This window comes from Pavona decussata, unplaced genomic scaffold (assembly GCF_977016875.1).
Source record: "Pavona decussata unplaced genomic scaffold, jaPavDecu1.1 SCAFFOLD_8, whole genome shotgun sequence".
Classification (NCBI taxonomy): Eukaryota; Metazoa; Cnidaria; class Anthozoa; order Scleractinia; family Agariciidae; genus Pavona; species Pavona decussata.
In genome coordinates, this window is record NW_028145431.1 from 1,160,999 (window position 1) to 1,180,376 (window position 19,378).

Sequence of the window (19,378 nt, forward strand, 5' to 3'; positions counted from 1 at the left end):
CTTAAGCTGCAGAATACCCTGCCACTTGAACAGTCTACGTAGCCGGCTAACTTATTTTAAATATGTTATTATGTATTTCTCGTTATAACAACCTTTGCCGTGAACAGTTTACACTTGCTGATTGACATCGTCCGACTTAATAAATTCAATTTCCAATCATGAGTTTCAATGTTAAAGTTGTGGTTTTTGTAGTAACTCATGACAGGAGCCGACAACGATTGTTCTTTAGGACGGGCATTTGACAGACAAATCCGACGATAAGAGTAGGGCATTTGAACACCATTTGGGCCCTAGGGGGCGGGAATTTGAACGATCCAATCTTCAAAAGTTCAAATGCCCGGGGTTTGCCCGGGGGGGGGATGTTGAAGTATCGAGTTGATCGGCGCATAATGTACAGCTTATATAGGTCCGTAGGGGTGTCTCTCTCCCCCCCCCCCCCCCCCCTTCCTTGGAAATCTTCCTCTCTCTGACCAATGGATGGCCTTTTTTTAAGCTCCTAGACCACACTATGAAAATACCTTACTAGTCTGCTAGCCGTTGGGAGTTGGCTTGAGGCGAGACTTCACAATGTATCATATACAGAGTACTCGACGTCACAATGAAAAAAAATTCAATGATCGCGGGCTCACAATTTCTCCAAAATGGCGACCAGCGTTCGTTCTTTGGTTATTGATTTGTTTGAAAGCCCAAATGGAACAGTGTACGGCATTCTCATTGCCAGTTTTATTGTCATCCTGACTACAGGTTTGTTATTAAGTTATTTTTATTGATTGATATTGTCAGTGTTTACAGTATTTTTTTCTTCAGTTCTTTTTCTTTGACAAGTTCCCGATCTAAGGGATGACGTGTTGTATTTATGAAAGTGAAAACGACGAGGGAAAGGAACGAATCTGTAAGAGACGTGTTCATTTACTAAACTACTTAATAGCCAGGCAACAGGTTATATAATATTTTTATTTATTTTGTTTACTCGTTTCAGTGCTGTACTTCATATTTGGTAGAAGTCACTCCAGAGGCCGCAGTGTCATTTTGATTGGCTTGACAGACTCTGGCAAAACACTGCTATTTAGCAGAGTAAGTCTTCAGTTGTATTTTGTTACATGGTAACATTTAATAAAATGATGACACACTTCACTGTGCATTGATACCGTATGTTCATGCAGGTTTTATGCACCTACATGTATGTATCAATGGTTTGCCCCAGGATGGTAGGGGGGGGGGGGGGGTGGGCAACCCATGGGAATTTGACTTTGTGAAGCTCTACCCGGGTAGGAATTTTGACATCCACAGCTGATGACTGATTTAGATGGATTTGACATCCACAAGTGATTTGACTCTTAATGAAAACCCAAGGGTGGGGTAATTGACATTTAAAAACCTAAAAATGTCAAATTCCTGTCTCCCCTCCCCCCCCCCCATCTTGTAGGATACTTTATTATTCTGTATAAAGATTGACTGAGACACTTCTTTTGTGATGTATTCAATTTTGTTTCTGTTTTTAGCTCTCTAGTGGAAAATATGTGATGACCCACACATCAATAAAAGAAAACAAAGATCAATACAAATTAAAAGGAAACAAGGTAACTTGTATAGATTTGCATATATCACATTGTTTTCTCCAGGTCAAATTTAACTTTTAGTTGTACATCCATAGCAGAATGTAGTTTTTCATGATTTTTCTTGCCACTATCCAGAAAACCAGATTGTTGCCGCCAGTACACTTTCATCAATTTTCATCTCATGCAACCCCAAAAAAATCAATTTTACTGAGGGTGGCTCTTGTTGTTACAAATATTTGGTTTATCAACAGAGTTGATAACTAAATGTAAATTGGCCACCGTTATTATGCCACACAGGAGTTGAATTACTGCAAAGAGAATTACTGAAAATCGTTCTTGTTGTTAGGGTTTCTCCATTGCAGACACTAAGGCATGATCCTGAAGGTATATATTAACCCCACTGTGCTGGTCCCAACCTTCAGTACTTAAGAAGTATTACTATGTTCGGTCTGTAATCGTTGAGTGATTCAATACAAGTTTTTACCAGTTAACAATGTTTTCATAATTATTTCTTTCCATAAACAGAGTGGTAAGGTGCTGGACTTGATAGATTTGCCTGGTCATGAGAGAGTAAGAACAAGGTTTTTAGAACAATACAAGAACCAAGCAAGGTTAGTAGAATTACTATCGTCTTCACATTACAGCTTAACTGACAAACGACCAATAACTTCTCAACTTTGTTGACCAGTGGGGTCAATAACCAGAGACATTTATACCATCTACTGACATTCCACAATTTACTTGACTATGATGATGACTTCCGCTCAGGTTGTCAAAACGTCAGTCAATATCACCTCAAACAGTCCTTCTCAGAAAGTCTACACTCACCCGGATGATCATAATTTACGTGCTTATGGGTATTTGAAGGGTTTGCTGCAAGAAGGATGCAAGACATTCCAAACTTGTGCTGTTCAGTTTTAGCATACGCTGTGGATTGTGTGCATTAAATATGGATCCATATTAATTTTTCTTTTTTTTTTTTTTTCGCTAAAAGGCTGAATGGAAGGACTTGATCACATTACACTGCCACTACATTAAAGCATATACATGTGCATTATTGTTTTCTTTTGTTTGCTGTTTACACACTCTACATTCTGGTAGCTACACATTCCTGAAATATTTCCTTTTCTCCCAGGGGATTCTTGTTTGTTGTCGATAGTGTGAACTTCCCACGAGAACAGAGGGATGTCGCTGAGTAAGTATTGCTGAAGATTTAAATTTATTATTTCATTTTAGCATGCAACTGAAGATGAATTTGTTTGACTCATTGCAGGATCATGTATGACATTCTCGGTGACAAACATTTATCAAGGTCTGCTGCTTCCATCCTCGTTGTCTGTAACAAACAAGGTAAAATTATTAACACACTGTCTGATAACTTGAGATTAACACAAAGCTTGTTTTTAAATTAATGCCTTTGTTAAAAAAATACTTAATGCCTACAATACAAAACTTTACACTACTCTACATACAGTACATGGCTAAATAATACAGGATACTTGTTACACTGTACATACTTAAAGTAAACACAAAGTTTGATATCTCACACTGGGGACACGGAGTTGCAGTCAGGGTCAAGAAGGACCATCCTTTTGTCAAAGCCATCGATGTGCACAATTCTAAAACAATCCCACCATGCATGGAACCTTCTATAGGAAGTTGTTGTTCCATGAGCATGGCACCACCACCCCCACCGCCACCTCCCTTTCCCCACCTCCTACTGCATTCTTAAAAGATTTCAATCTTATCTTAATCTAATTTCATCTAATTTTTTTATTTTCCTGATGTAGGAAAAAACATAGAATTAAAGACCATTCGTTTCCAAAATCACGAGCCTTTAAGCCCCAACTTAACTGAAAAAGCAAAAATAAAGCCTTACAATAACTTGAGTTGCATCTAAAATAATAAATTAGTGAGGATAAGTAACATCTATTGAAATTTGCCCCATAATGATACTGAGGGCCGTGTTTTTCCCCAACTTACTGTAAATACAAACTCCTTTTAAGAGTATTTTCTTGTTTTGTTGTTGTTTTTGTGTTGTTGTGTTTCATTGATTGATCTTTTTCTTCTCCAGACCTTACAATGGCCAAGTCACAGAGTGTGATTAAGTCTCAGCTAGAAAAAGAAATGTAAGGAATACTTTAAAAGATAATAGACAAAATACAAATGAATCGACTCTCGATTCTTGACTCGATACTCGATACTCGCGAGGATCGATTCGAGACTGTCAACTTACTTTGAAGCGATACTGCATATTTATAAGAGTTTGTTTGATTTTGGTTTTTGTTTTTGTTTTGATTTTGTTTTTGTTGTTGTTGTTGTTGTTGTTGTTTTTCCTGTATACAGCCCATGCTGGAAAACATGTACGCTACGCCAAAGGTATTCGGCCTGGAACTAAGCGATTTGTACCAACTTCGGGCGTATTTTGCGCGAGTTTCTGGTATGGACTTGAAACAGACTTCACTTGAGATCGGCGTAGCGTAGTGACGTCGATAGACAAGGAAGTAGACCTCAGTTTTCATTCGTTTTTGCTGTCCACACGTGAGCAATAAGTTTCCGTTTTCAAATATCTCCACTTCGGATTAGTCTTTTTGGCATCTCTGTTTTCGAAGCGTTTTCAATCGTATGATGTTTGGTAAAAACAATGAAAAAACGGAGACGTGTAAACGGCGCGCAACTCTCCGGTATAAGGCAAACACAGTCCCTGTTTTCGCTTTCTCCAGACAGACAAAGGCATGTGGTATACCCTTATTACGCCATCATGCAGTCCCGTTTTTTTGTCTTTCATATTCTGTTTGAAAAGCTTTTATTTTTGCTATCCATCTGACTCTTGTTCGTTGTTTTAACCAACCACTTGCCCTTCTTTTTTTTCTTTCTTTTTTTCATTTTCAGTAACACTCTGCGCGTCACACGCGCCGCTGCCCTGCAAGGTCAAGATGGCGGCTCAACTAGCACCGCGGTGTATGTCGGGAAGAAAGGCAAGGATTTTGAGTTCAGTCACGTGTTACCAGTGAAGGTGGAGTTTGTAGAGTGCAGTGCTAAGGGACAGGCGGACGGAGAGGCTAAATTGACTGCAGTGGAACAATGGCTGGAAAAGATTGCTTAAAAACGTCAACAAATCAAATAATGTACGCGAAACAAGAAATAAACTGTTAAGTATTATTCCGCATGTCGTGTTTTTTTTTTGGTTTGTTTTTTATACTTTGTGGCAAATAACAACAGTACTATCCATTCTCCCGTCGCCAACGTTCTCCATTTAAATGGCTTGTCTTTCCTTTTCAAGAAAATTTGACATACTCAAGTTTATATGTTTCACGGTGGCATATACTCATCAAAATCATCTTTTTTTTTTGTTTCTGTTTTGTTTTGCTTTTTTTTTTTTTTGTTATTTTCATTTCTTTGTTTTGTTGTTATTGGTTTATTTGTTTGGTTGCTTTTTCTCTCCCAATAATTTTTCATCTTAAATCTTTGGAACATCAATATTTAACTCGTTTGCAATGTCTCCCACTGCATCGAGAATAAAACAATTCTTGCCGCAAAATTTCCTTTGTTTCCTCTTACCCCTGAATGACAAAAAAGGAAAAAAATTACCTTATCCTGAGTTCATCTCTACCGCCGGATGCTCCTGTGACGGCCAGTGAATACTTCAACCAGCAAAGAAGTTACCTTTTGGACCCCAAAAGAATACTAGGAACCTCTGTCTGAATTAATTCCTTGAGTCAAGCCTTTCCCGAGCAGACTTATGTTTAGACTGCTTTTCCTTGAGCATGATAATTTAATTGTCATTACTCCTCTTTGATTGGGTATTTGACTTCGTGACTTTCGACGCCACTTTGACGAGTAGGCAAACACGTCTTGAAATAACAGCGTTTGTATGGAGATTCGATGTCGAATAATTTCATTAAACATCGCTTCTAAAAAATTCATGAATTGGGTACTTTTGGCATGACTTGGAAAAGGATTTTAAGAAAAATATTGGAGGGATGTAGCTGTGCCAGAAAGCGTCCAGTGGCGTTTTGAACTTTCCATACATTTCCCTGTATTTTTTTCCCGCGAACAATTTTTAGTAGCAGTTCACGGCTCGCTCGCTTTACAGACAAATGCATGGAAATGTCAAAACGCAACTAGATGCTTTCTAGCACAGCTACATTCCTCGGTTATTGTTTGTAAATCCTCCATACAAACACTGTTATTTCAAGACGTGTTTGCGTAGTCGTCAAAATGGCGTCGCAAACCGTGATAAGGCCAAAATGAAAATTTTTTTTCTTTGTCTGAAGGGAAGGGATGATAAAAATTGACATGACCGTGACAGATGTGTTGTCAGGTGTAATCCGTGTGTAATATTTCTTTTCAATTCAAATTTACAAGCATAATTGCTTCAAAACAATGGCTTATGACAAGGTTATTAGCCACCATCTAAAAGAACTGGTATGTTATTAAATTGAACTCGTTGCCATGGCAGCAGTCACCTTAATTGTTGGCGATTAGCATGTGAAAGAAAATTCAATAAAACATTCAATACAAACAGCGATTTTCCCAAACAATGAACAATCTAAATGGCTATGTTAACTTGCAAAATCTTTTGCTTTTAATTAACGATTCTTCTGATGTAGCTCACTGTTGACGACGGAAAATCATGAGCGAAAATGTATTGTTAGATTCACGGCCGTCAACGAAAAACCCCGACAAAATTGCGGGTGACGATTTTAAAAGTATAAACGACGATGAAAGCCAAGATAGCGCATCATTACAAGAAACAGGAGACAGTGAATTCAACAGGAAAGAAAGTGTTTCGGATTGTACAGCAGAGGAAACTAGCTTAAACTCTTCTCTCTCCGCTGATCACAACGTAAATCTGGATGATGCAACTGTTCAACCGAGAACAGCAAGTACGTCGTTTAATTCGGATTCTACAGAAGTAAGTTTCGTGGGAAAACACGAAAATTCATTGGATAGTGATGCAGTCGCTAGAAAGAGCGAAGGAGAAACCTTCGAAATACAGGCCACAGAAGACGATCCTTTCATCCAGTCTGTGAAATATCTGGAAAAACATCAGATTCTACGGCTCTTTCAGGTGAGATACAAATTAAATTGAAATTTTTAATTTCCATAATCTTAAACGAAAACTCGACAATTTAAAATTTCACCAGTTTTCATTCTATATATTGGTCATGTAATGGTACCAACCGAATTCCGGTCTCAACGCGTACGATACTTTTTAATCAAATTCACAGTTTAAACAGTGATATGGTTTAAATACACAGCGAAGCCGGTCCGGGTACTTCGCACGGATCGAGATAATTAGCATATTAGGTATAATATTCATTTTATATACCTAGCAAATTGAATATTTCACAATAAAACGTCACCACATTTCTCTTAACTAAACACGTTCGGCAATTCAGTGCTAGTCCCAGTTGAAAAACTGTTCGGCCACATTTTAACCGTTTTAAATCCCTTTGTAGTAAAAACGAAAGCAATTTGAAAGAATAGTCCTCGGCCCTGTTTTTAATGCAAATGTAGACCTGTTCTTTTATCGTTTTGCTGACATTGTTGACCGGTTTTCTGAACAAAATACAGGATAAAGTAACCTTACTGTTTTTTTTTTAATCTCAGCTCAGTTTATTAGCTTTTTGGGCCCAGACCAGAAACAAATTGCAAAATTATTGTCGACTTGGCATAAGAACTTGACATCTTTTAAGTTTCGGTTATCAGGGAACTGATGGTGGGAAGATTCGGAGCATGGATAATTGACCATTTATTAAGACCATCTGCATGTTGTAAGAAACAGTGGTGTGTTCGACAGACTGACTGAATATGACTATGCTTCTGACTGTCTGTAATAAACGTACAGTAATTGCAGGATTAACTGACAACAGTGCACTGATTGACTGTCTGTCTGACTGACTAAAGTTTGGTTTTATCGACAGAGTTGATAAGTAAAGGTTATGTTATATTTCAACTGTGCTGATAAACCAAACATTCGTTTCTACTCCCCACCGACGCAGCACCACAGTTTCTTTAGAAACCAACCCCCTTATCCATTTCAACTGACTGACTGACTGACTGACTGACTGACTGACTGACAGACTCACCAAATACCCTTGACAGACTCACCAAATACCCTGACTGACTGACTGACGGACTCACCAAATAACCTTGACAGACTCACCAAATACCCTGACTGAATGACTGACTGACTGACTGACTGACTGACTGATTGACTGACTGATTGACTGAGTGACTGACTGAATAATCATGACGTGAATAAAATAGCTATACGCTCTAAACTTCATTGCCCCCACCCAATCTTCGCCAAAATAGTTCAGCATATCCAGGTGACCTCGTGCTGACCTAGTGCTGTTTTTCAACCAGACTGAACCAGTGCTGCAAAATCTTAAACGGGCCTCTATAGATATAAATAATCGAAATAACTTTGCCAACGCTTATTTTCCTTTTGTTTCATGTCAGAACCTAGCTGCTCAAATCGTTTACAAGAGACCTGACAATCCATTCCACTATTTGATTGAGGAGTTGGAGAGTTCCCGGGGAGAGGCAGCAGACAGCTCCACAGGAAGCCAGGAGCCCGAGTTTCTCTCTTGATAACAGCTTACCAACCGCTACCTTTAGGCGCGGCACCACGTGACCAAACGTCCCCCGACACCGTTGGAAGTGAAATATTTTGTAAACCAGCTACAAAGCAGCTAACTTAGTGACTTTAAAAAGCCAAAGTAAGCGAAGAGGATGAGTTCTTCCAGAGCTAGAAGCACCCATTCAAGACAAACACCTAAGATTGATAAAAAAATAACCGTTTTTCATGCTCTGCAGACTATTAGAGACATTAAGATTCTAGTAAAAGTACGAGTATGACTACGAGCCCGCGTTTTTCCAATAGACAAAGAGTGCGCACGCGTGAACCAGTGTCATTTTGGCGGGAAAACGAGATAGCCGTCGTCATTTACTTAGAGTTTTTGTGAGAACGAAGAAGTGGTGAAATCGAAATGTAGGTGATCTCGTCTTTTGGAATCACAAATTTAGCTACCAACATTATAGCTGTGTCAAGCTTGTTGCTCACATAGAATAAAATTAAGTTTGCAGGGACATATCTCTTCTTACAGTAATTCGTTAAAAACTTGCAGTCAAATGTCTTGTTGGTAGTTGCACTTGTACTAGAATCTAATGTCTCTATTGTGTTGTCTGGGTAAAATGAACTCAGGGTTTGCGCTGAAAGTACAAAGTGTTTCGACTTTGACCTTGCAATCTTGAACTCAGTGAACTTAAAATTTTTAAAGCTTATCTGTCTATTCGACAGCTATAATGTCGACCATGTTTTCTTCAAATTTCATTTAAGTTATACCTACTAATTCGTTAAAATCAGGACACAGTAGATAGGCGCCGTCCACCGACGCTAATGCGTACGTTTCCGTTTGAAAACGCATACTTTTTGATACGTTTTTGCCTACTGTCCATACTAAAACGATCGAAACCCTGATGAAAACGGAGATTTTCGGAAACGAAAGTGGTGACTTTTGAAACCGCTCCGTCGTTTAGTGTATATGTGGACAGGTGGAAACGAAAACTTTTGAAAACAATGATGATGTAAAGGCCAAATAATACCGGCAACATTTTCTTGCAACTGGTGGTCCAACAATTCCCTGCTAGCAGAGTCGAGGCCTCTTTTCCGTTGTATTCGCTGAACTGACGGGCGCAAATACAACGGAAAAGAGGCCTCTGCTAGCAGGGAAGCGTAACACTGAATTGTTGCGTTGCAAGTTGCGATTGTTCGGTTGCGCGCAGTATTACCGCCTCCACGTACAAGTAAACGTAAACGCTGTTTCTACTTTTTTGCAACATGAAAGTTTGTTGCGGGGGAAAAGACACGACATAGGTCTCAGTCCAAATTGGGGCATCTGCATATGCGCAACCCAGTTCCAAGTCGTTTTCATTGTTTCCGAGCGTTAGAGCGTGGACAGGTGAAAACGATACAAAAACACTAGGATGGGGGAAAATATTATAACGTTTTCGGCAAGATGAGACTTTTGAAAACGAATAAGTGCGGATGGGGCCTTAAAATAGACGCTGACAATCCATTCCACTATTTGATTGAGGAGTTGGAGAGTTCACAATACAACTGTATAATACGCATGCTCGACCCTCTTGAAGCGTTGCAACTGAAGTCACACCTCACAGCTTTATCCAAACTACTTTGGACAAAATCTGGAGGCCTGGCCTGTTATATTCTTGACGTGTAAATTGACTATATTACTATAATTTGTATACTTGTTGAAAATAAAAACGAAATAAATAATATGTTGTTAATTATTCAACCATGGTGTAATTCAGTTTGTTAGCAACTGAAAGCTAATCAATAATTGTCTTATAAGATCGCAGGCAACCTCTCTTTGGTTACTCTAATAACGAGAAAACATGCGAGTTGGCGCGCGAGAATACCACCTGTTACACGCAATCCTTTCCCGCGGCAACCCATTTTTTACTCGCGCACTTTTGTCCTTCCTGACTACTCTCTGTGTGTTCTACTATTCTTCCGGCAAAGAAAAGACACTACTCGTAATCTAGCATCGTTATTGCTAGAGTATTTTTTAATTCTTTTTGCCGGTTGCCTAATCTTCAGAGCCAATGGATATTTGACAATGCATAGGTCATGCGATATGGTATGCAAATATTTGGTAATATTTTTGTCCCTTGAGGACTATTTCAAAGCACTCGTGACACTTGTCAGCATATCTTTAACTATTTGCATCTCGTTAAAAGACGCGCGTGATATTACCACTACGACGTTCACCCCAGTGTCGCTCAGTTACTTCTCTCCAGCTTGCCGCGTGCAAAAGAAATATCATCTTTCAACAGTATAGCACGGATAAACGAGTACTGAAACAGTTAGCGATTGCAATTTCCAACCAGAATCTCGTCAGATCGCAGTAGTTCGAGATCAGTGACGCATCCTGCCTTAATTCACCGGCACTGTTACTGTCGACAAGAACTTGTAAGGTTTCTGGCGACAAGAGGAGAGCTTTCAAAACACCGATCATCTACATTGTTGTGATTGTCATCAGCTTATTATCGCGCTGTGAGTACTCTTGTGATCTCGAAGATCCCGACACAGAACTAAACGACAGGAGGTTTCCACGTCAAACATGGCGGAATATTTAATTAGCGGTCACACAAGTTATGTCCCTGAAGACGGTTTGAGTGCGAATCAGTTGTTTGGGAACGGTGAAGGTTTAACCTACGATGACTTCCTTATTTTACCAGGATTCATCAATTTTACCGCCGATACTGTTGATCTTGCTTCAGCTCTCACTAGAAAGATTTCACTAAAGACTCCTCTGGTTAGCTCGCCAATGGACACCGTGACAGAATCCAAAATGGCAATTGCGATGGCGCTTCACGGAGGAATAGGTATGGATTATTACTAAAATTGATGCATCATTTGTTTGATTTTCCTTCAATTGCCCAAGGAAAATCCATGATGTAGATGTTTTAAATGCAAACAGTCGAGTTCGTGCCCCAAGAGTTTTAATATACAAGAGAGAGAAACCCGCGCGGACAGAATCCGGTAAATAACATGAACTTTGTGCTGAAATATTCGCTAAATGTTGTCTGACGTCTTCTTTTATTTTATATCTACTTTTTACTCGGAAACAACGAGGTCACAAAATCGACGATCGCTCAAGTTCCGGACCGGCTTGAGTTTACACTGGTTTAATACAAATCTGCTCAACCTCGTTTATCATCACCCAGATGATTTTTATTTATTTATTTAACTTCATTCATGGAGTGGAATTAATACAAACTATTTTAATTTAAATAAAACAGAGAAATCTGACCTTATTTAAACTTAAAGCAATCAAATGAAGTTTGTATTGTTTGCCGCTTTAACTGAAGAGTTTTAAAAGTTAAATAGTTGCGACAAATCGCGTGACAATTAAATCCACGCACCACACGGTAATTTTCTTGAAGCTCTAGGGGTGGGGTGGCAGAGTGGTCAATCCGACGCCGCAAGTTCCGGGTGAAGTCAAGTCATCTTTATTTAGGCAGGTTGGCCCTTTTAACACTAGGCTGGCATCAATAGGGGCCCTGCATAATTTATAGCTACTATAAGATAGAAAAGCGTATCATGTTATGTACAATAAAAAGGAGAAAGTAAATATAAATAGTTACAGTATCACATATTTTTTCCAGATCACGGTACCTCCTTCAAATTGCTGCGAATTTCTATTTATCTAAGAACAGTTTGTTTTCTTATTGTCTCACACCAGGCTCGGTGCTACCACGAAAAAGCCATAAACATATCTCAATATATTTCAGTTTATTTTGATTTGTTTTCCGTTTGGTCTAAAATCTCTATAAAGTTTGATTCTTCGGTTTTGCCACACTGTGATATAATGCTTTTCCGTCGCTTCACTCTTCGTCTCCCCAGGAATAATCCATCATAACTGCAGCGTGGAATTTCAAGCCAATGAAGTACACAAAGTAAAGAAGTTTAAACAAGGATTTATCAGCGATCCCATCGTCCTTAGCCCTTCTCACACCGTTCGTGACGTCATGGAGATTAAGAAGAAGTTTGGTTTTTCTGGCATACCACTGACCGGTAAGTAACTAAATACTCATGTGTCATAGATTGAAACCTGGTCCGAATTTATGGAGCCCAGTTTGGCTTCTTTTCGCGGAACACTGCTTTCCAGAAGATCACACGATTGCACGATCGTAGGAGGCATGTATGAATCGTCTGCCATCACGGTCACGCGATTGCAAATGATCACAGAATTTTTGGCGCTTCCCCAACATCATCGCCAGTCCTGATCATGTGACCTGAACGTGATCAATCCCATCCACAACTTGTTATTCTTTTGTTCTCCAGATACTGGGCGACTTGGTGGGGTTTTAACTGGAATCGTTACGTCACGTGACATCGATTTTCTTGATGAAGATCAGTATGATTCTACGCTGGACAGAGTAATGACACCGCTGGACCAGCTAATTGTGGCTCAGTCAGGATGTACGCTGAGAGAAGCCAATCAGATCTTACAGAAAAGTAAAAAGGTAAAGTCGGCAAAGTTTTAACAAACGCTTTGTTCAAGTAAACACCATGTGAAACATACTGTAGGTAAAAGGTTAAGTCGCAATCCGAAGCATGCACCAACTAGGAGTATTGCTGTTTCCCCCAGATGAGTTGTTGATAAGGTTATTTGATTCGTTTCCGTTCGTATCAAGGACTTGTGGGTTTTATGCATGTGGGTTAAATACTGAGCAAAAATACTATTTGTGGAAATATGGTCACATGAAAAAAAAGGTAGGAAAGAAAGGTGGGTTAAAGTGTCGAGCGATTGGTTTGGTCTTCCAAATCGACAGTAGCTGCGCTGCTCACTTTATAAACCGCATACAACCCACAACTGTTTGCTTCACTCTAAAAAAAGGGCTAAGCTCGAAACGTCAGCACTCGAATCTCTTTACCCGGCGGTCAAACAATCTTATCAAACCAGACATTTGTACTAATATGTACAACTTTCCTGACGCGGTTTGTTATTGTCACATTTTCTAATCAAGATGGAGTCGGTAGGCCAAGGGCAACTCAAACAGCTGGGATTTCGGATGCGATATCATCGGGGAATTTAAGTGCGTCAAATCACCTGTGTTAACCATCTGCGATTTTCACTGTTGATTGAACTCGATTTGTTACGATTTTTGGAATGTTGTGCAGTGGCGAGGAGAGCGGAAGCGGAACGTGGCTGTTTTTGTGGTTTTTGTGATCGACTGCACATCTGTCAATTTGTGCGCTGAATCAGAAAAAGGTCTTACTCTTTTCGTTGGTTGGGCATCTACAAAAGCCATATTTTAACCAGTACGAAATGAAAATAGCTCGTCAACCTTGTAAAGCGTGCTGTCTCGTATTCTGATTGCTATTGAATGTTCGTGCGGGTCTTAAAAAAATCCCGAGTGTGTACCGGCCTGTGTTGCTTGTCCTGAAAGTAATTTAAAATTTCTCACTTACATGTTAGTTGTACATTCTAACCGCAGATCCGTCTAATAGAATAACCCTTGCACCCTTTTGCAGGCAAAGCTGCCCATTGTCAACGAAAAGGGAGAGTTGGTGTCATTGATCGCGCACACAGATCTCAAGAAAAACCGCGAGTATCCGTTGGCCTCTAAAGACAGCAAAAAACAGCTCTTGGTAGGAGCTGCAGTAAGCACGCGCGAGGAAGACAAACACCGAATCGAGGCCTTAGTGCAGGCTGGTGTCGATGTAGTAGTGCTGGACTCGTCCCAGGGAAACTCGTTATTTCAGATCAATCTCATCAAGTTCATCAAAGAGAAGTACCCAGATTTGCAGGTGCGTTGTGCCCTTTCATAATCACGCAGTTACGGGAAAGTTGCCCTTCGAAGCCGACAGCTTTCTTCGCGCAGATAAAGAGTTTGTAAAGCGTACGCGCAAATACAAGTAACAAAGAAAATGGTCCCCGCTCGTTTCGCAGGTCTGTCATCAAACTTTTGTCAAGTTATCAGCCAAAAAATACCCCCAGCCACAAAGGCTATAGGAGAGTGGAATCTACACCACCAGAAAATCCCCCGCTAATCAATTGTCAATTATAAAATGTACTTTGTCTCCAAAGCTGGGGCTTATCAGGCAGGTTAAGTCAATCGAAGCATAAAAATATACCTTAAAATCATCGTCGTCTGTAATACCGAATACCGGATTTCAGTCACCATCCTTGATCGTTTACTGAACTCAGAGCGTTATCATTTCGAGGTTTCTTTCAATGTGACATTCTCGACCCCAGGGCTCCACCCATTTTTGGTATGACTTGAGGGGGAAGGGGGGGGGGGGGGGGGAAATGCGCAGCCAGGAGAAGCCAAAGGATTTGGGGACGAGAATGTAAAAGTAAAGAAAACCACGTAGTTCCCAAAACTAAAAGCTGTCGCCGTTTAGCCTTTCTAACGCGGTTAATGATTATAACCAACTTGGCGCTATGCGCCTCGTTGGCTATCTAGCATCTCATATCCAACGCGCGCTAATGAAATAGTTTTTAAAATATTCATCTGGAAATGTATCGATCGAGATCCAATATTGCAAAATCATTAATTATTCATCGAAGTTATGACCAATCAATAGGTAGTATTTGAGTCACATGTACACCTCTGTAAACTCCAATACAAATCAACTGTCTGAAAGCACGGGGAGGGATTGAATAGGTAGCAGCTAGCAGGGAAAGGCTGGGGTTGATGAATTATTAAACAGTAGAATTAACTTTTGATACAAACTCCTGCTCAGCTAATTAGTATTCATTAACTTTTGATACAGATCTGTAATGATTAAAATGCAAAAGAAAAAATATATCGCTTCAAAGAATGCCGTTTTACCTCCTTTCAATTTTGTCCTGCATGTTGAAAGCCATGTAACCCCGTACGTTTCCCAAATGGTGGTTAATTCAGCAAACAAGTAGGTAGAACGTCTTAGGAATGTACCGTTCCCCAGTTTGCTTCGCCACTTCACAAATGAATTAGCACAGTCAGAAGTTTAAACTCTTTGCTGACATATGCTCGAGTGGGGCTGACAAGTCCTCGACATCCGTTCTCTCAAGTCCGTTCCCTCCAACTGTTTCCAGCTGCGCTTTTTTTTTTTTTTGTACATTTTCGTATTCTGCCAGGTAGTAAAAACGTTCACCGCCCATTTTATATTTCGTATTTTAGGTACTGTTTCAGACAGTAAGGCAATTTCTCCCGCTTCTGTTTTCGGAGAATGAAAACGACCTGTCGCCATACTCACGGTTTACAAGTGACTAAAAATTATCGTACTATTGTCCCGTGCTTTCTCTCCTGTGGGACCTATGATATTTTGACATGCATGTCTAATGACCGAATTGCATAAAAATACTTTACATTCAATTTGTTGTTTCTTTTCACAAGAACGATAAAATATTCGCGTCCGATCTGTATGGGCTTTGCAATGGCTCGCCACTGTAAACGCCCATATACATACAGATCTCCCGCGAATATTTTATCTTATACTAACGAAATGACCTTCAAATTGCATTGTGTTCTTGCAGGTCATAGCTGGAAATGTTGTAACCGCTGCCCAGGCTAAGAACCTCATAGACGCAGGTGCAGATGCAATCCGAGTGGGAATGGGCAGCGGTTCTATTTGCATTACACAGGAGGTTATGGCAGTTGGTCGGCCCCAAGCCACCGCTGTGTTCCGCGTGGCGGAGTATGCGCGGAGGTTTGGTGTGCCTGTGGTAGCTGATGGAGGGATCAGGTCTGTTGGTCATATCATCAAAGCGCTTGCGCTCGGCGCTTCAACAGTTATGATGGGATCACTTTTGGCGGGAACCACAGAGACACCAGGAGAGTACTTTTTCTCAGATGGAGTCCGGTTAAAGAAGTACAGAGGTGAGATTGTTCAACATGCCTTATCACAAAGAATATCATGGGTTCATGGGTAATCGGGGAAACATGTTGGAAAATACTATAAAGGTTTGCATCAGAATTGAAAGCTAAAAAATTTACATGCGAATGTACATATTTGTAACTTTCTCCACTCCAAACCTAACATAGATATAGGCTTAAAGGAACAACACGTTTAATTTCCAGACCTGAAACCGTAGGTTGGTTTGCGTTTTTCTCAATCGTGTTTTTTCCCACATATTTCCTGTAATTTTCAGTACAGAGAATGTATGGGAAAAAACGCGTTCGAGAAAAAAAGTTAAAATCAATGGCTGCGGTCTATTCTGTAGTGTGTTTCAATGAACTCTTATGTTAGGCTTTGAGTGGGGAAAGTTGCAAAATAACACATTTAAGAATAGATTTTTTTGGCTATCAATTCTTATACAAACTCTTATCTCATTTGGCGATATCTTTAAAAGACAAACAAACAAACGACACCATTTGAAACCAGTGTCGAAAGGGTTTAATTAAAAGATCTTACGTTAAAACCTTATTACTCGAGGATCTCAGTCCTTGAACTTCAATCGAATTAGTGGATATCTCGTGTCAGTTATTTTAGTACAGATAAGTCCCTTTCCTAATGGAATTTAAGCTGGATTTCCGTATTAGTACACTAATCTGTAGGCGTGGTAGTCTGGCCTTTCGTGCGATAATTTGAGCCGTTGTCATGTCCGTCCTAGAAGCATTTCTTGTAAACTGGTAGTAGCAAAGAGTTTTGGAAAATGTAACAGAAGTTGGAAGGGCCTTGAGGGAGAACTTCACATTGAAGAGGCATCCTGCATCAAGCAGGAGCATAATTCATGTCGATCGATGGACCCTATTGGCCTAATGAGCTTTCTTATAATCAAAATGGCGTTAATGGACATTGCACTCAGGTTTTATTCCAGATTTTGGCTTTGTGGGATTACTGTAAAGAAAAATATATTGGCGCAGAAAATTCACAGAAGTAAGCCAAGGCTAACGCACAGGTCTCGTCACCAAAGAAGGCTGCGCTTCTATGACAAAGATATTTGACAATTGAATAACTTTTGTGAACACAGTTGTGCTATTTTGAAGTAGTTCTGCACTACACACACGAAAACGCTACACTCCCTGCAAATCTAATCTGCTATCAAAGCAACTTAGAAAAGGTTGTTAATCATATATCGAAATATTAATTTTTCACCAACTTACCGTTAATTCTTATATTTCGTTAGAAACCGAAATATCCTTGGTTAATTTTCGTGAAAAAATAAAGTCGCATTAAAATCTCCCAAGGGGTCCTAATGGGTCCTTAGAAGCCAATTTTGATAATAAACCATATCTCACCGCTATGAGGTGGATATTATACGGTATCGAGTGTTTGTTTAAGAGCTATTCATCCACAGGTCGAGATGGAGTACATGTGACAACAGCTAAACTGCACGGAAACAAGACTATTTGTCAAATACTAAGTAAAAGACATCTATTTCATCAAGATTTTTTATGATACAGTTTGTTTCCTTGCTAAAGCAAAGAATTCAATAACAAAAACAAGCTAAGACAATACTTTAAGTTGCATACGCGCATGAGAGCGAGTAGCGACGCAGTTTCCTCATCGCAAATCCGGAAATGAGGTTTTAAAGCTAAAGGTCATTTGAAATAAGCTAATTTTAAAACTGCGCCCAAAATTGGGAAAAGCAAAAATAGATGACAGATCGTGTGTTAATTACGGAACTCTTAGCAAGTTCAGTTGTTTTCCTTTGGTCATTAGGTATGGGGTCATTGGACGCGCTGGAACATAGCGCAAGTCAAAGCCGTTATTTTGTACAAAGCCAGAGAATGAAAGTGGCACAGGGAGTTTCCGGAACTGTGCCTGATAAGGGCAGCATTCATCGCTTTGTCCCATACCTGTACACGGGAATTCAACACGGCTGTCAAGACATGGGTACACAGAGTCTGTCTGCAACACGGTCTATGATGTACAACGGGCAACTCAAGTTTGAGAAGAGATCTCCTTCAGCGCAGTTGGAGGGAGGAGTTCACGGTTTACATTCGTACGAGAAGAGGCTGTATTAGCTTAGTACATTCACCTCAAAATTGTATGCTATGGAGTCTTCTCTTATTTCTCAGAGGTATAGGATAGCAGGCGAAAATCCTCTCGATCGAGAGAGAGTTCGCGATTTTCCCTCACGCTTGTGTGTTTCACATCGCTCTACTATGGTAGGGCTACAGAATTGAAAAATCAGTCCCCAAAGTGAAAACAGCATAGCTTAAAGTCGTTTGAGTAGTGAACAAAATTTGCTGCAAGTTCACATTACTATGAAATTTCAAAGCGTTACTTTTGTGGGTTAAATGATCAGTTTGATCATCCTGCTTGTTAGTCTGCGAATAGAGGAATAGAGGAGTGGCTGTGCATAGACTAATGACTGTTTGAGTGAAAACTAAACTACTAGCGCGCATGAGTGCTGAATACAACCGCTGGTCGGAGTGACTGTCTTGGAAGAATCGTGTGACGTGTATTAATTTAACAAAGTTTTGCGATGTTTGATAAATACAAAAACTGCTTTTGTTGTTGTCTTTTTTCCTACGAGAGCAAACACCTGCAGGCGAATGAATATTTTGTTTCAGATATGCGTTTCAATATTTTTTTGGCCTGTAAGAGTTGTACATGTTATTAGATATTTCTCAATGCTTTCTGGTTGCCCATCCCTGTCCGTCCGGTTTTATGCTTCGGTAATGACCTGGGTGATCGAAAACGTTTAATTTACTTTTAATAATTACATTTTGACCTAAATTTGTATTTATTTCCATCCGGCAAATGTATCGATTATTTATCATTACAGTTATTATTATTTAGTCAAAAAAGAATTTAGTTCAACGAGAATCGTGTTGCAGAATCCACCATATCACGGATCGGTTAAAAAAGTCACGTGGCACAGCTTTTATTTGCCGGACACTTATCACGTGATACTTTACCTACGTAGCATTTACTGTCCACGCGATCTGGACTGATGAACTCTGAGAGTGCGTTCGATTGGGAAATCCGGATTTAGATTTTCGAAATCTAAATCCGGATTTCCCAATCGAACGCGAAATCCGTTCTCAGGGTGGACTTCAATTAAGAAATCCAAATCCGGATTTTTTGGATTTCCCTTTTTGCCGTTCGATTGGGAAATCCGAAAAAGGATTTGCTAAACTGTTCTCGTGAACAGCGTACCCGTTCCGCGCCAAAAACGTACGCTTAATTAGCTCGAGATAGTCCGCTGTTCACGAGAATAGTCAAGCAAATCCTTTTTCGGATTTCCCAATCGAACGACAAAAAAGGAAATCCAAAAAATTCGGATTTGGATTTCTTAATTGAAATCCACCCTGAGAACGGATTTCTCGGAGGTGAA

The 19,378-nt window shown here is 39.9% G+C and overlaps 3 protein-coding genes across 3 annotated transcripts; all 3 read left to right on the forward strand.

Moving 5' to 3' along the window:
• The first annotated feature begins 624 nt into the window (after positions 1-624).
• Positions 625-4,721, forward strand: LOC146488776 (signal recognition particle receptor subunit beta-like). The gene is made up of 8 exons (XM_085112328.1): positions 625-744; positions 980-1,074; positions 1,503-1,580; positions 2,085-2,170; positions 2,695-2,754; positions 2,833-2,909; positions 3,634-3,688; positions 4,452-4,721. The coding sequence occupies exons 1-8, from the start codon at positions 642-644 to the stop codon at positions 4,663-4,665; spliced, it is 768 nt and encodes a 255-aa protein (XP_084968454.1). The 5' UTR covers positions 625-641; the 3' UTR covers positions 4,666-4,721.
• Positions 4,722-6,053: 1,332 nt separating this feature from the next.
• LOC146488777 (uncharacterized) lies at positions 6,054-8,307 on the forward strand. Its single transcript, XM_085113553.1, has 2 exons — positions 6,054-6,633; positions 8,031-8,307. Exons 1-2 carry the CDS (start codon positions 6,196-6,198, stop codon positions 8,160-8,162), a joined length of 570 nt encoding a protein of 189 aa, XP_084969679.1. The 5' UTR covers positions 6,054-6,195; the 3' UTR covers positions 8,163-8,307.
• Positions 8,308-10,333: 2,026 nt separating this feature from the next.
• On the forward strand, positions 10,334-18,545 carry LOC146488778 (inosine-5'-monophosphate dehydrogenase 1-like). The gene is made up of 6 exons (XM_085113544.1): positions 10,334-10,979; positions 12,001-12,171; positions 12,442-12,623; positions 13,636-13,911; positions 15,626-15,968; positions 17,755-18,545. Exons 1-6 carry the CDS (start codon positions 10,715-10,717, stop codon positions 18,057-18,059), a joined length of 1,542 nt encoding a protein of 513 aa, XP_084969670.1. The 5' UTR covers positions 10,334-10,714; the 3' UTR covers positions 18,060-18,545.
• The last annotated feature ends 833 nt before the right edge of the window (positions 18,546-19,378 follow it).

What these genes read in the sequence shown, in the direction of transcription:
- LOC146488776 (XM_085112328.1), top strand. Translation starts at nt 642, where the DNA reads ATGGCGACCAGCGTTCGTTCTTTGGTTATTGATTTGTTTGAAAGCCCA. An exon ending in ACAAATTAAAAGGAAACAAG is followed by an intron (nt 1,581 to 2,084) that starts GTAACTTGTATA and finishes TTCCATAAACAG; the next exon opens with AGTGGTAAGGTGCTGGACTT. An exon ending in CAATACAAGAACCAAGCAAG is followed by an intron (nt 2,171 to 2,694) that starts GTTAGTAGAATT and finishes CTTTTCTCCCAG; the next exon opens with GGGATTCTTGTTTGTTGTCG.
- LOC146488777 (XM_085113553.1), top strand. Translation starts at nt 6,196, where the DNA reads ATGAGCGAAAATGTATTGTTAGATTCACGGCCGTCAACGAAAAACCCC. An exon ending in AGATTCTACGGCTCTTTCAG is followed by an intron (nt 6,634 to 8,030) that starts GTGAGATACAAA and finishes GTTTCATGTCAG; the next exon opens with AACCTAGCTGCTCAAATCGT.
- LOC146488778 (XM_085113544.1), top strand. Translation starts at nt 10,715, where the DNA reads ATGGCGGAATATTTAATTAGCGGTCACACAAGTTATGTCCCTGAAGAC. An exon ending in TCTTACAGAAAAGTAAAAAG is followed by an intron (nt 12,624 to 13,635) that starts GTAAAGTCGGCA and finishes ACCCTTTTGCAG; the next exon opens with GCAAAGCTGCCCATTGTCAA. An exon ending in CCGGTTAAAGAAGTACAGAG is followed by an intron (nt 15,969 to 17,754) that starts GTGAGATTGTTC and finishes TTTGGTCATTAG; the next exon opens with GTATGGGGTCATTGGACGCG.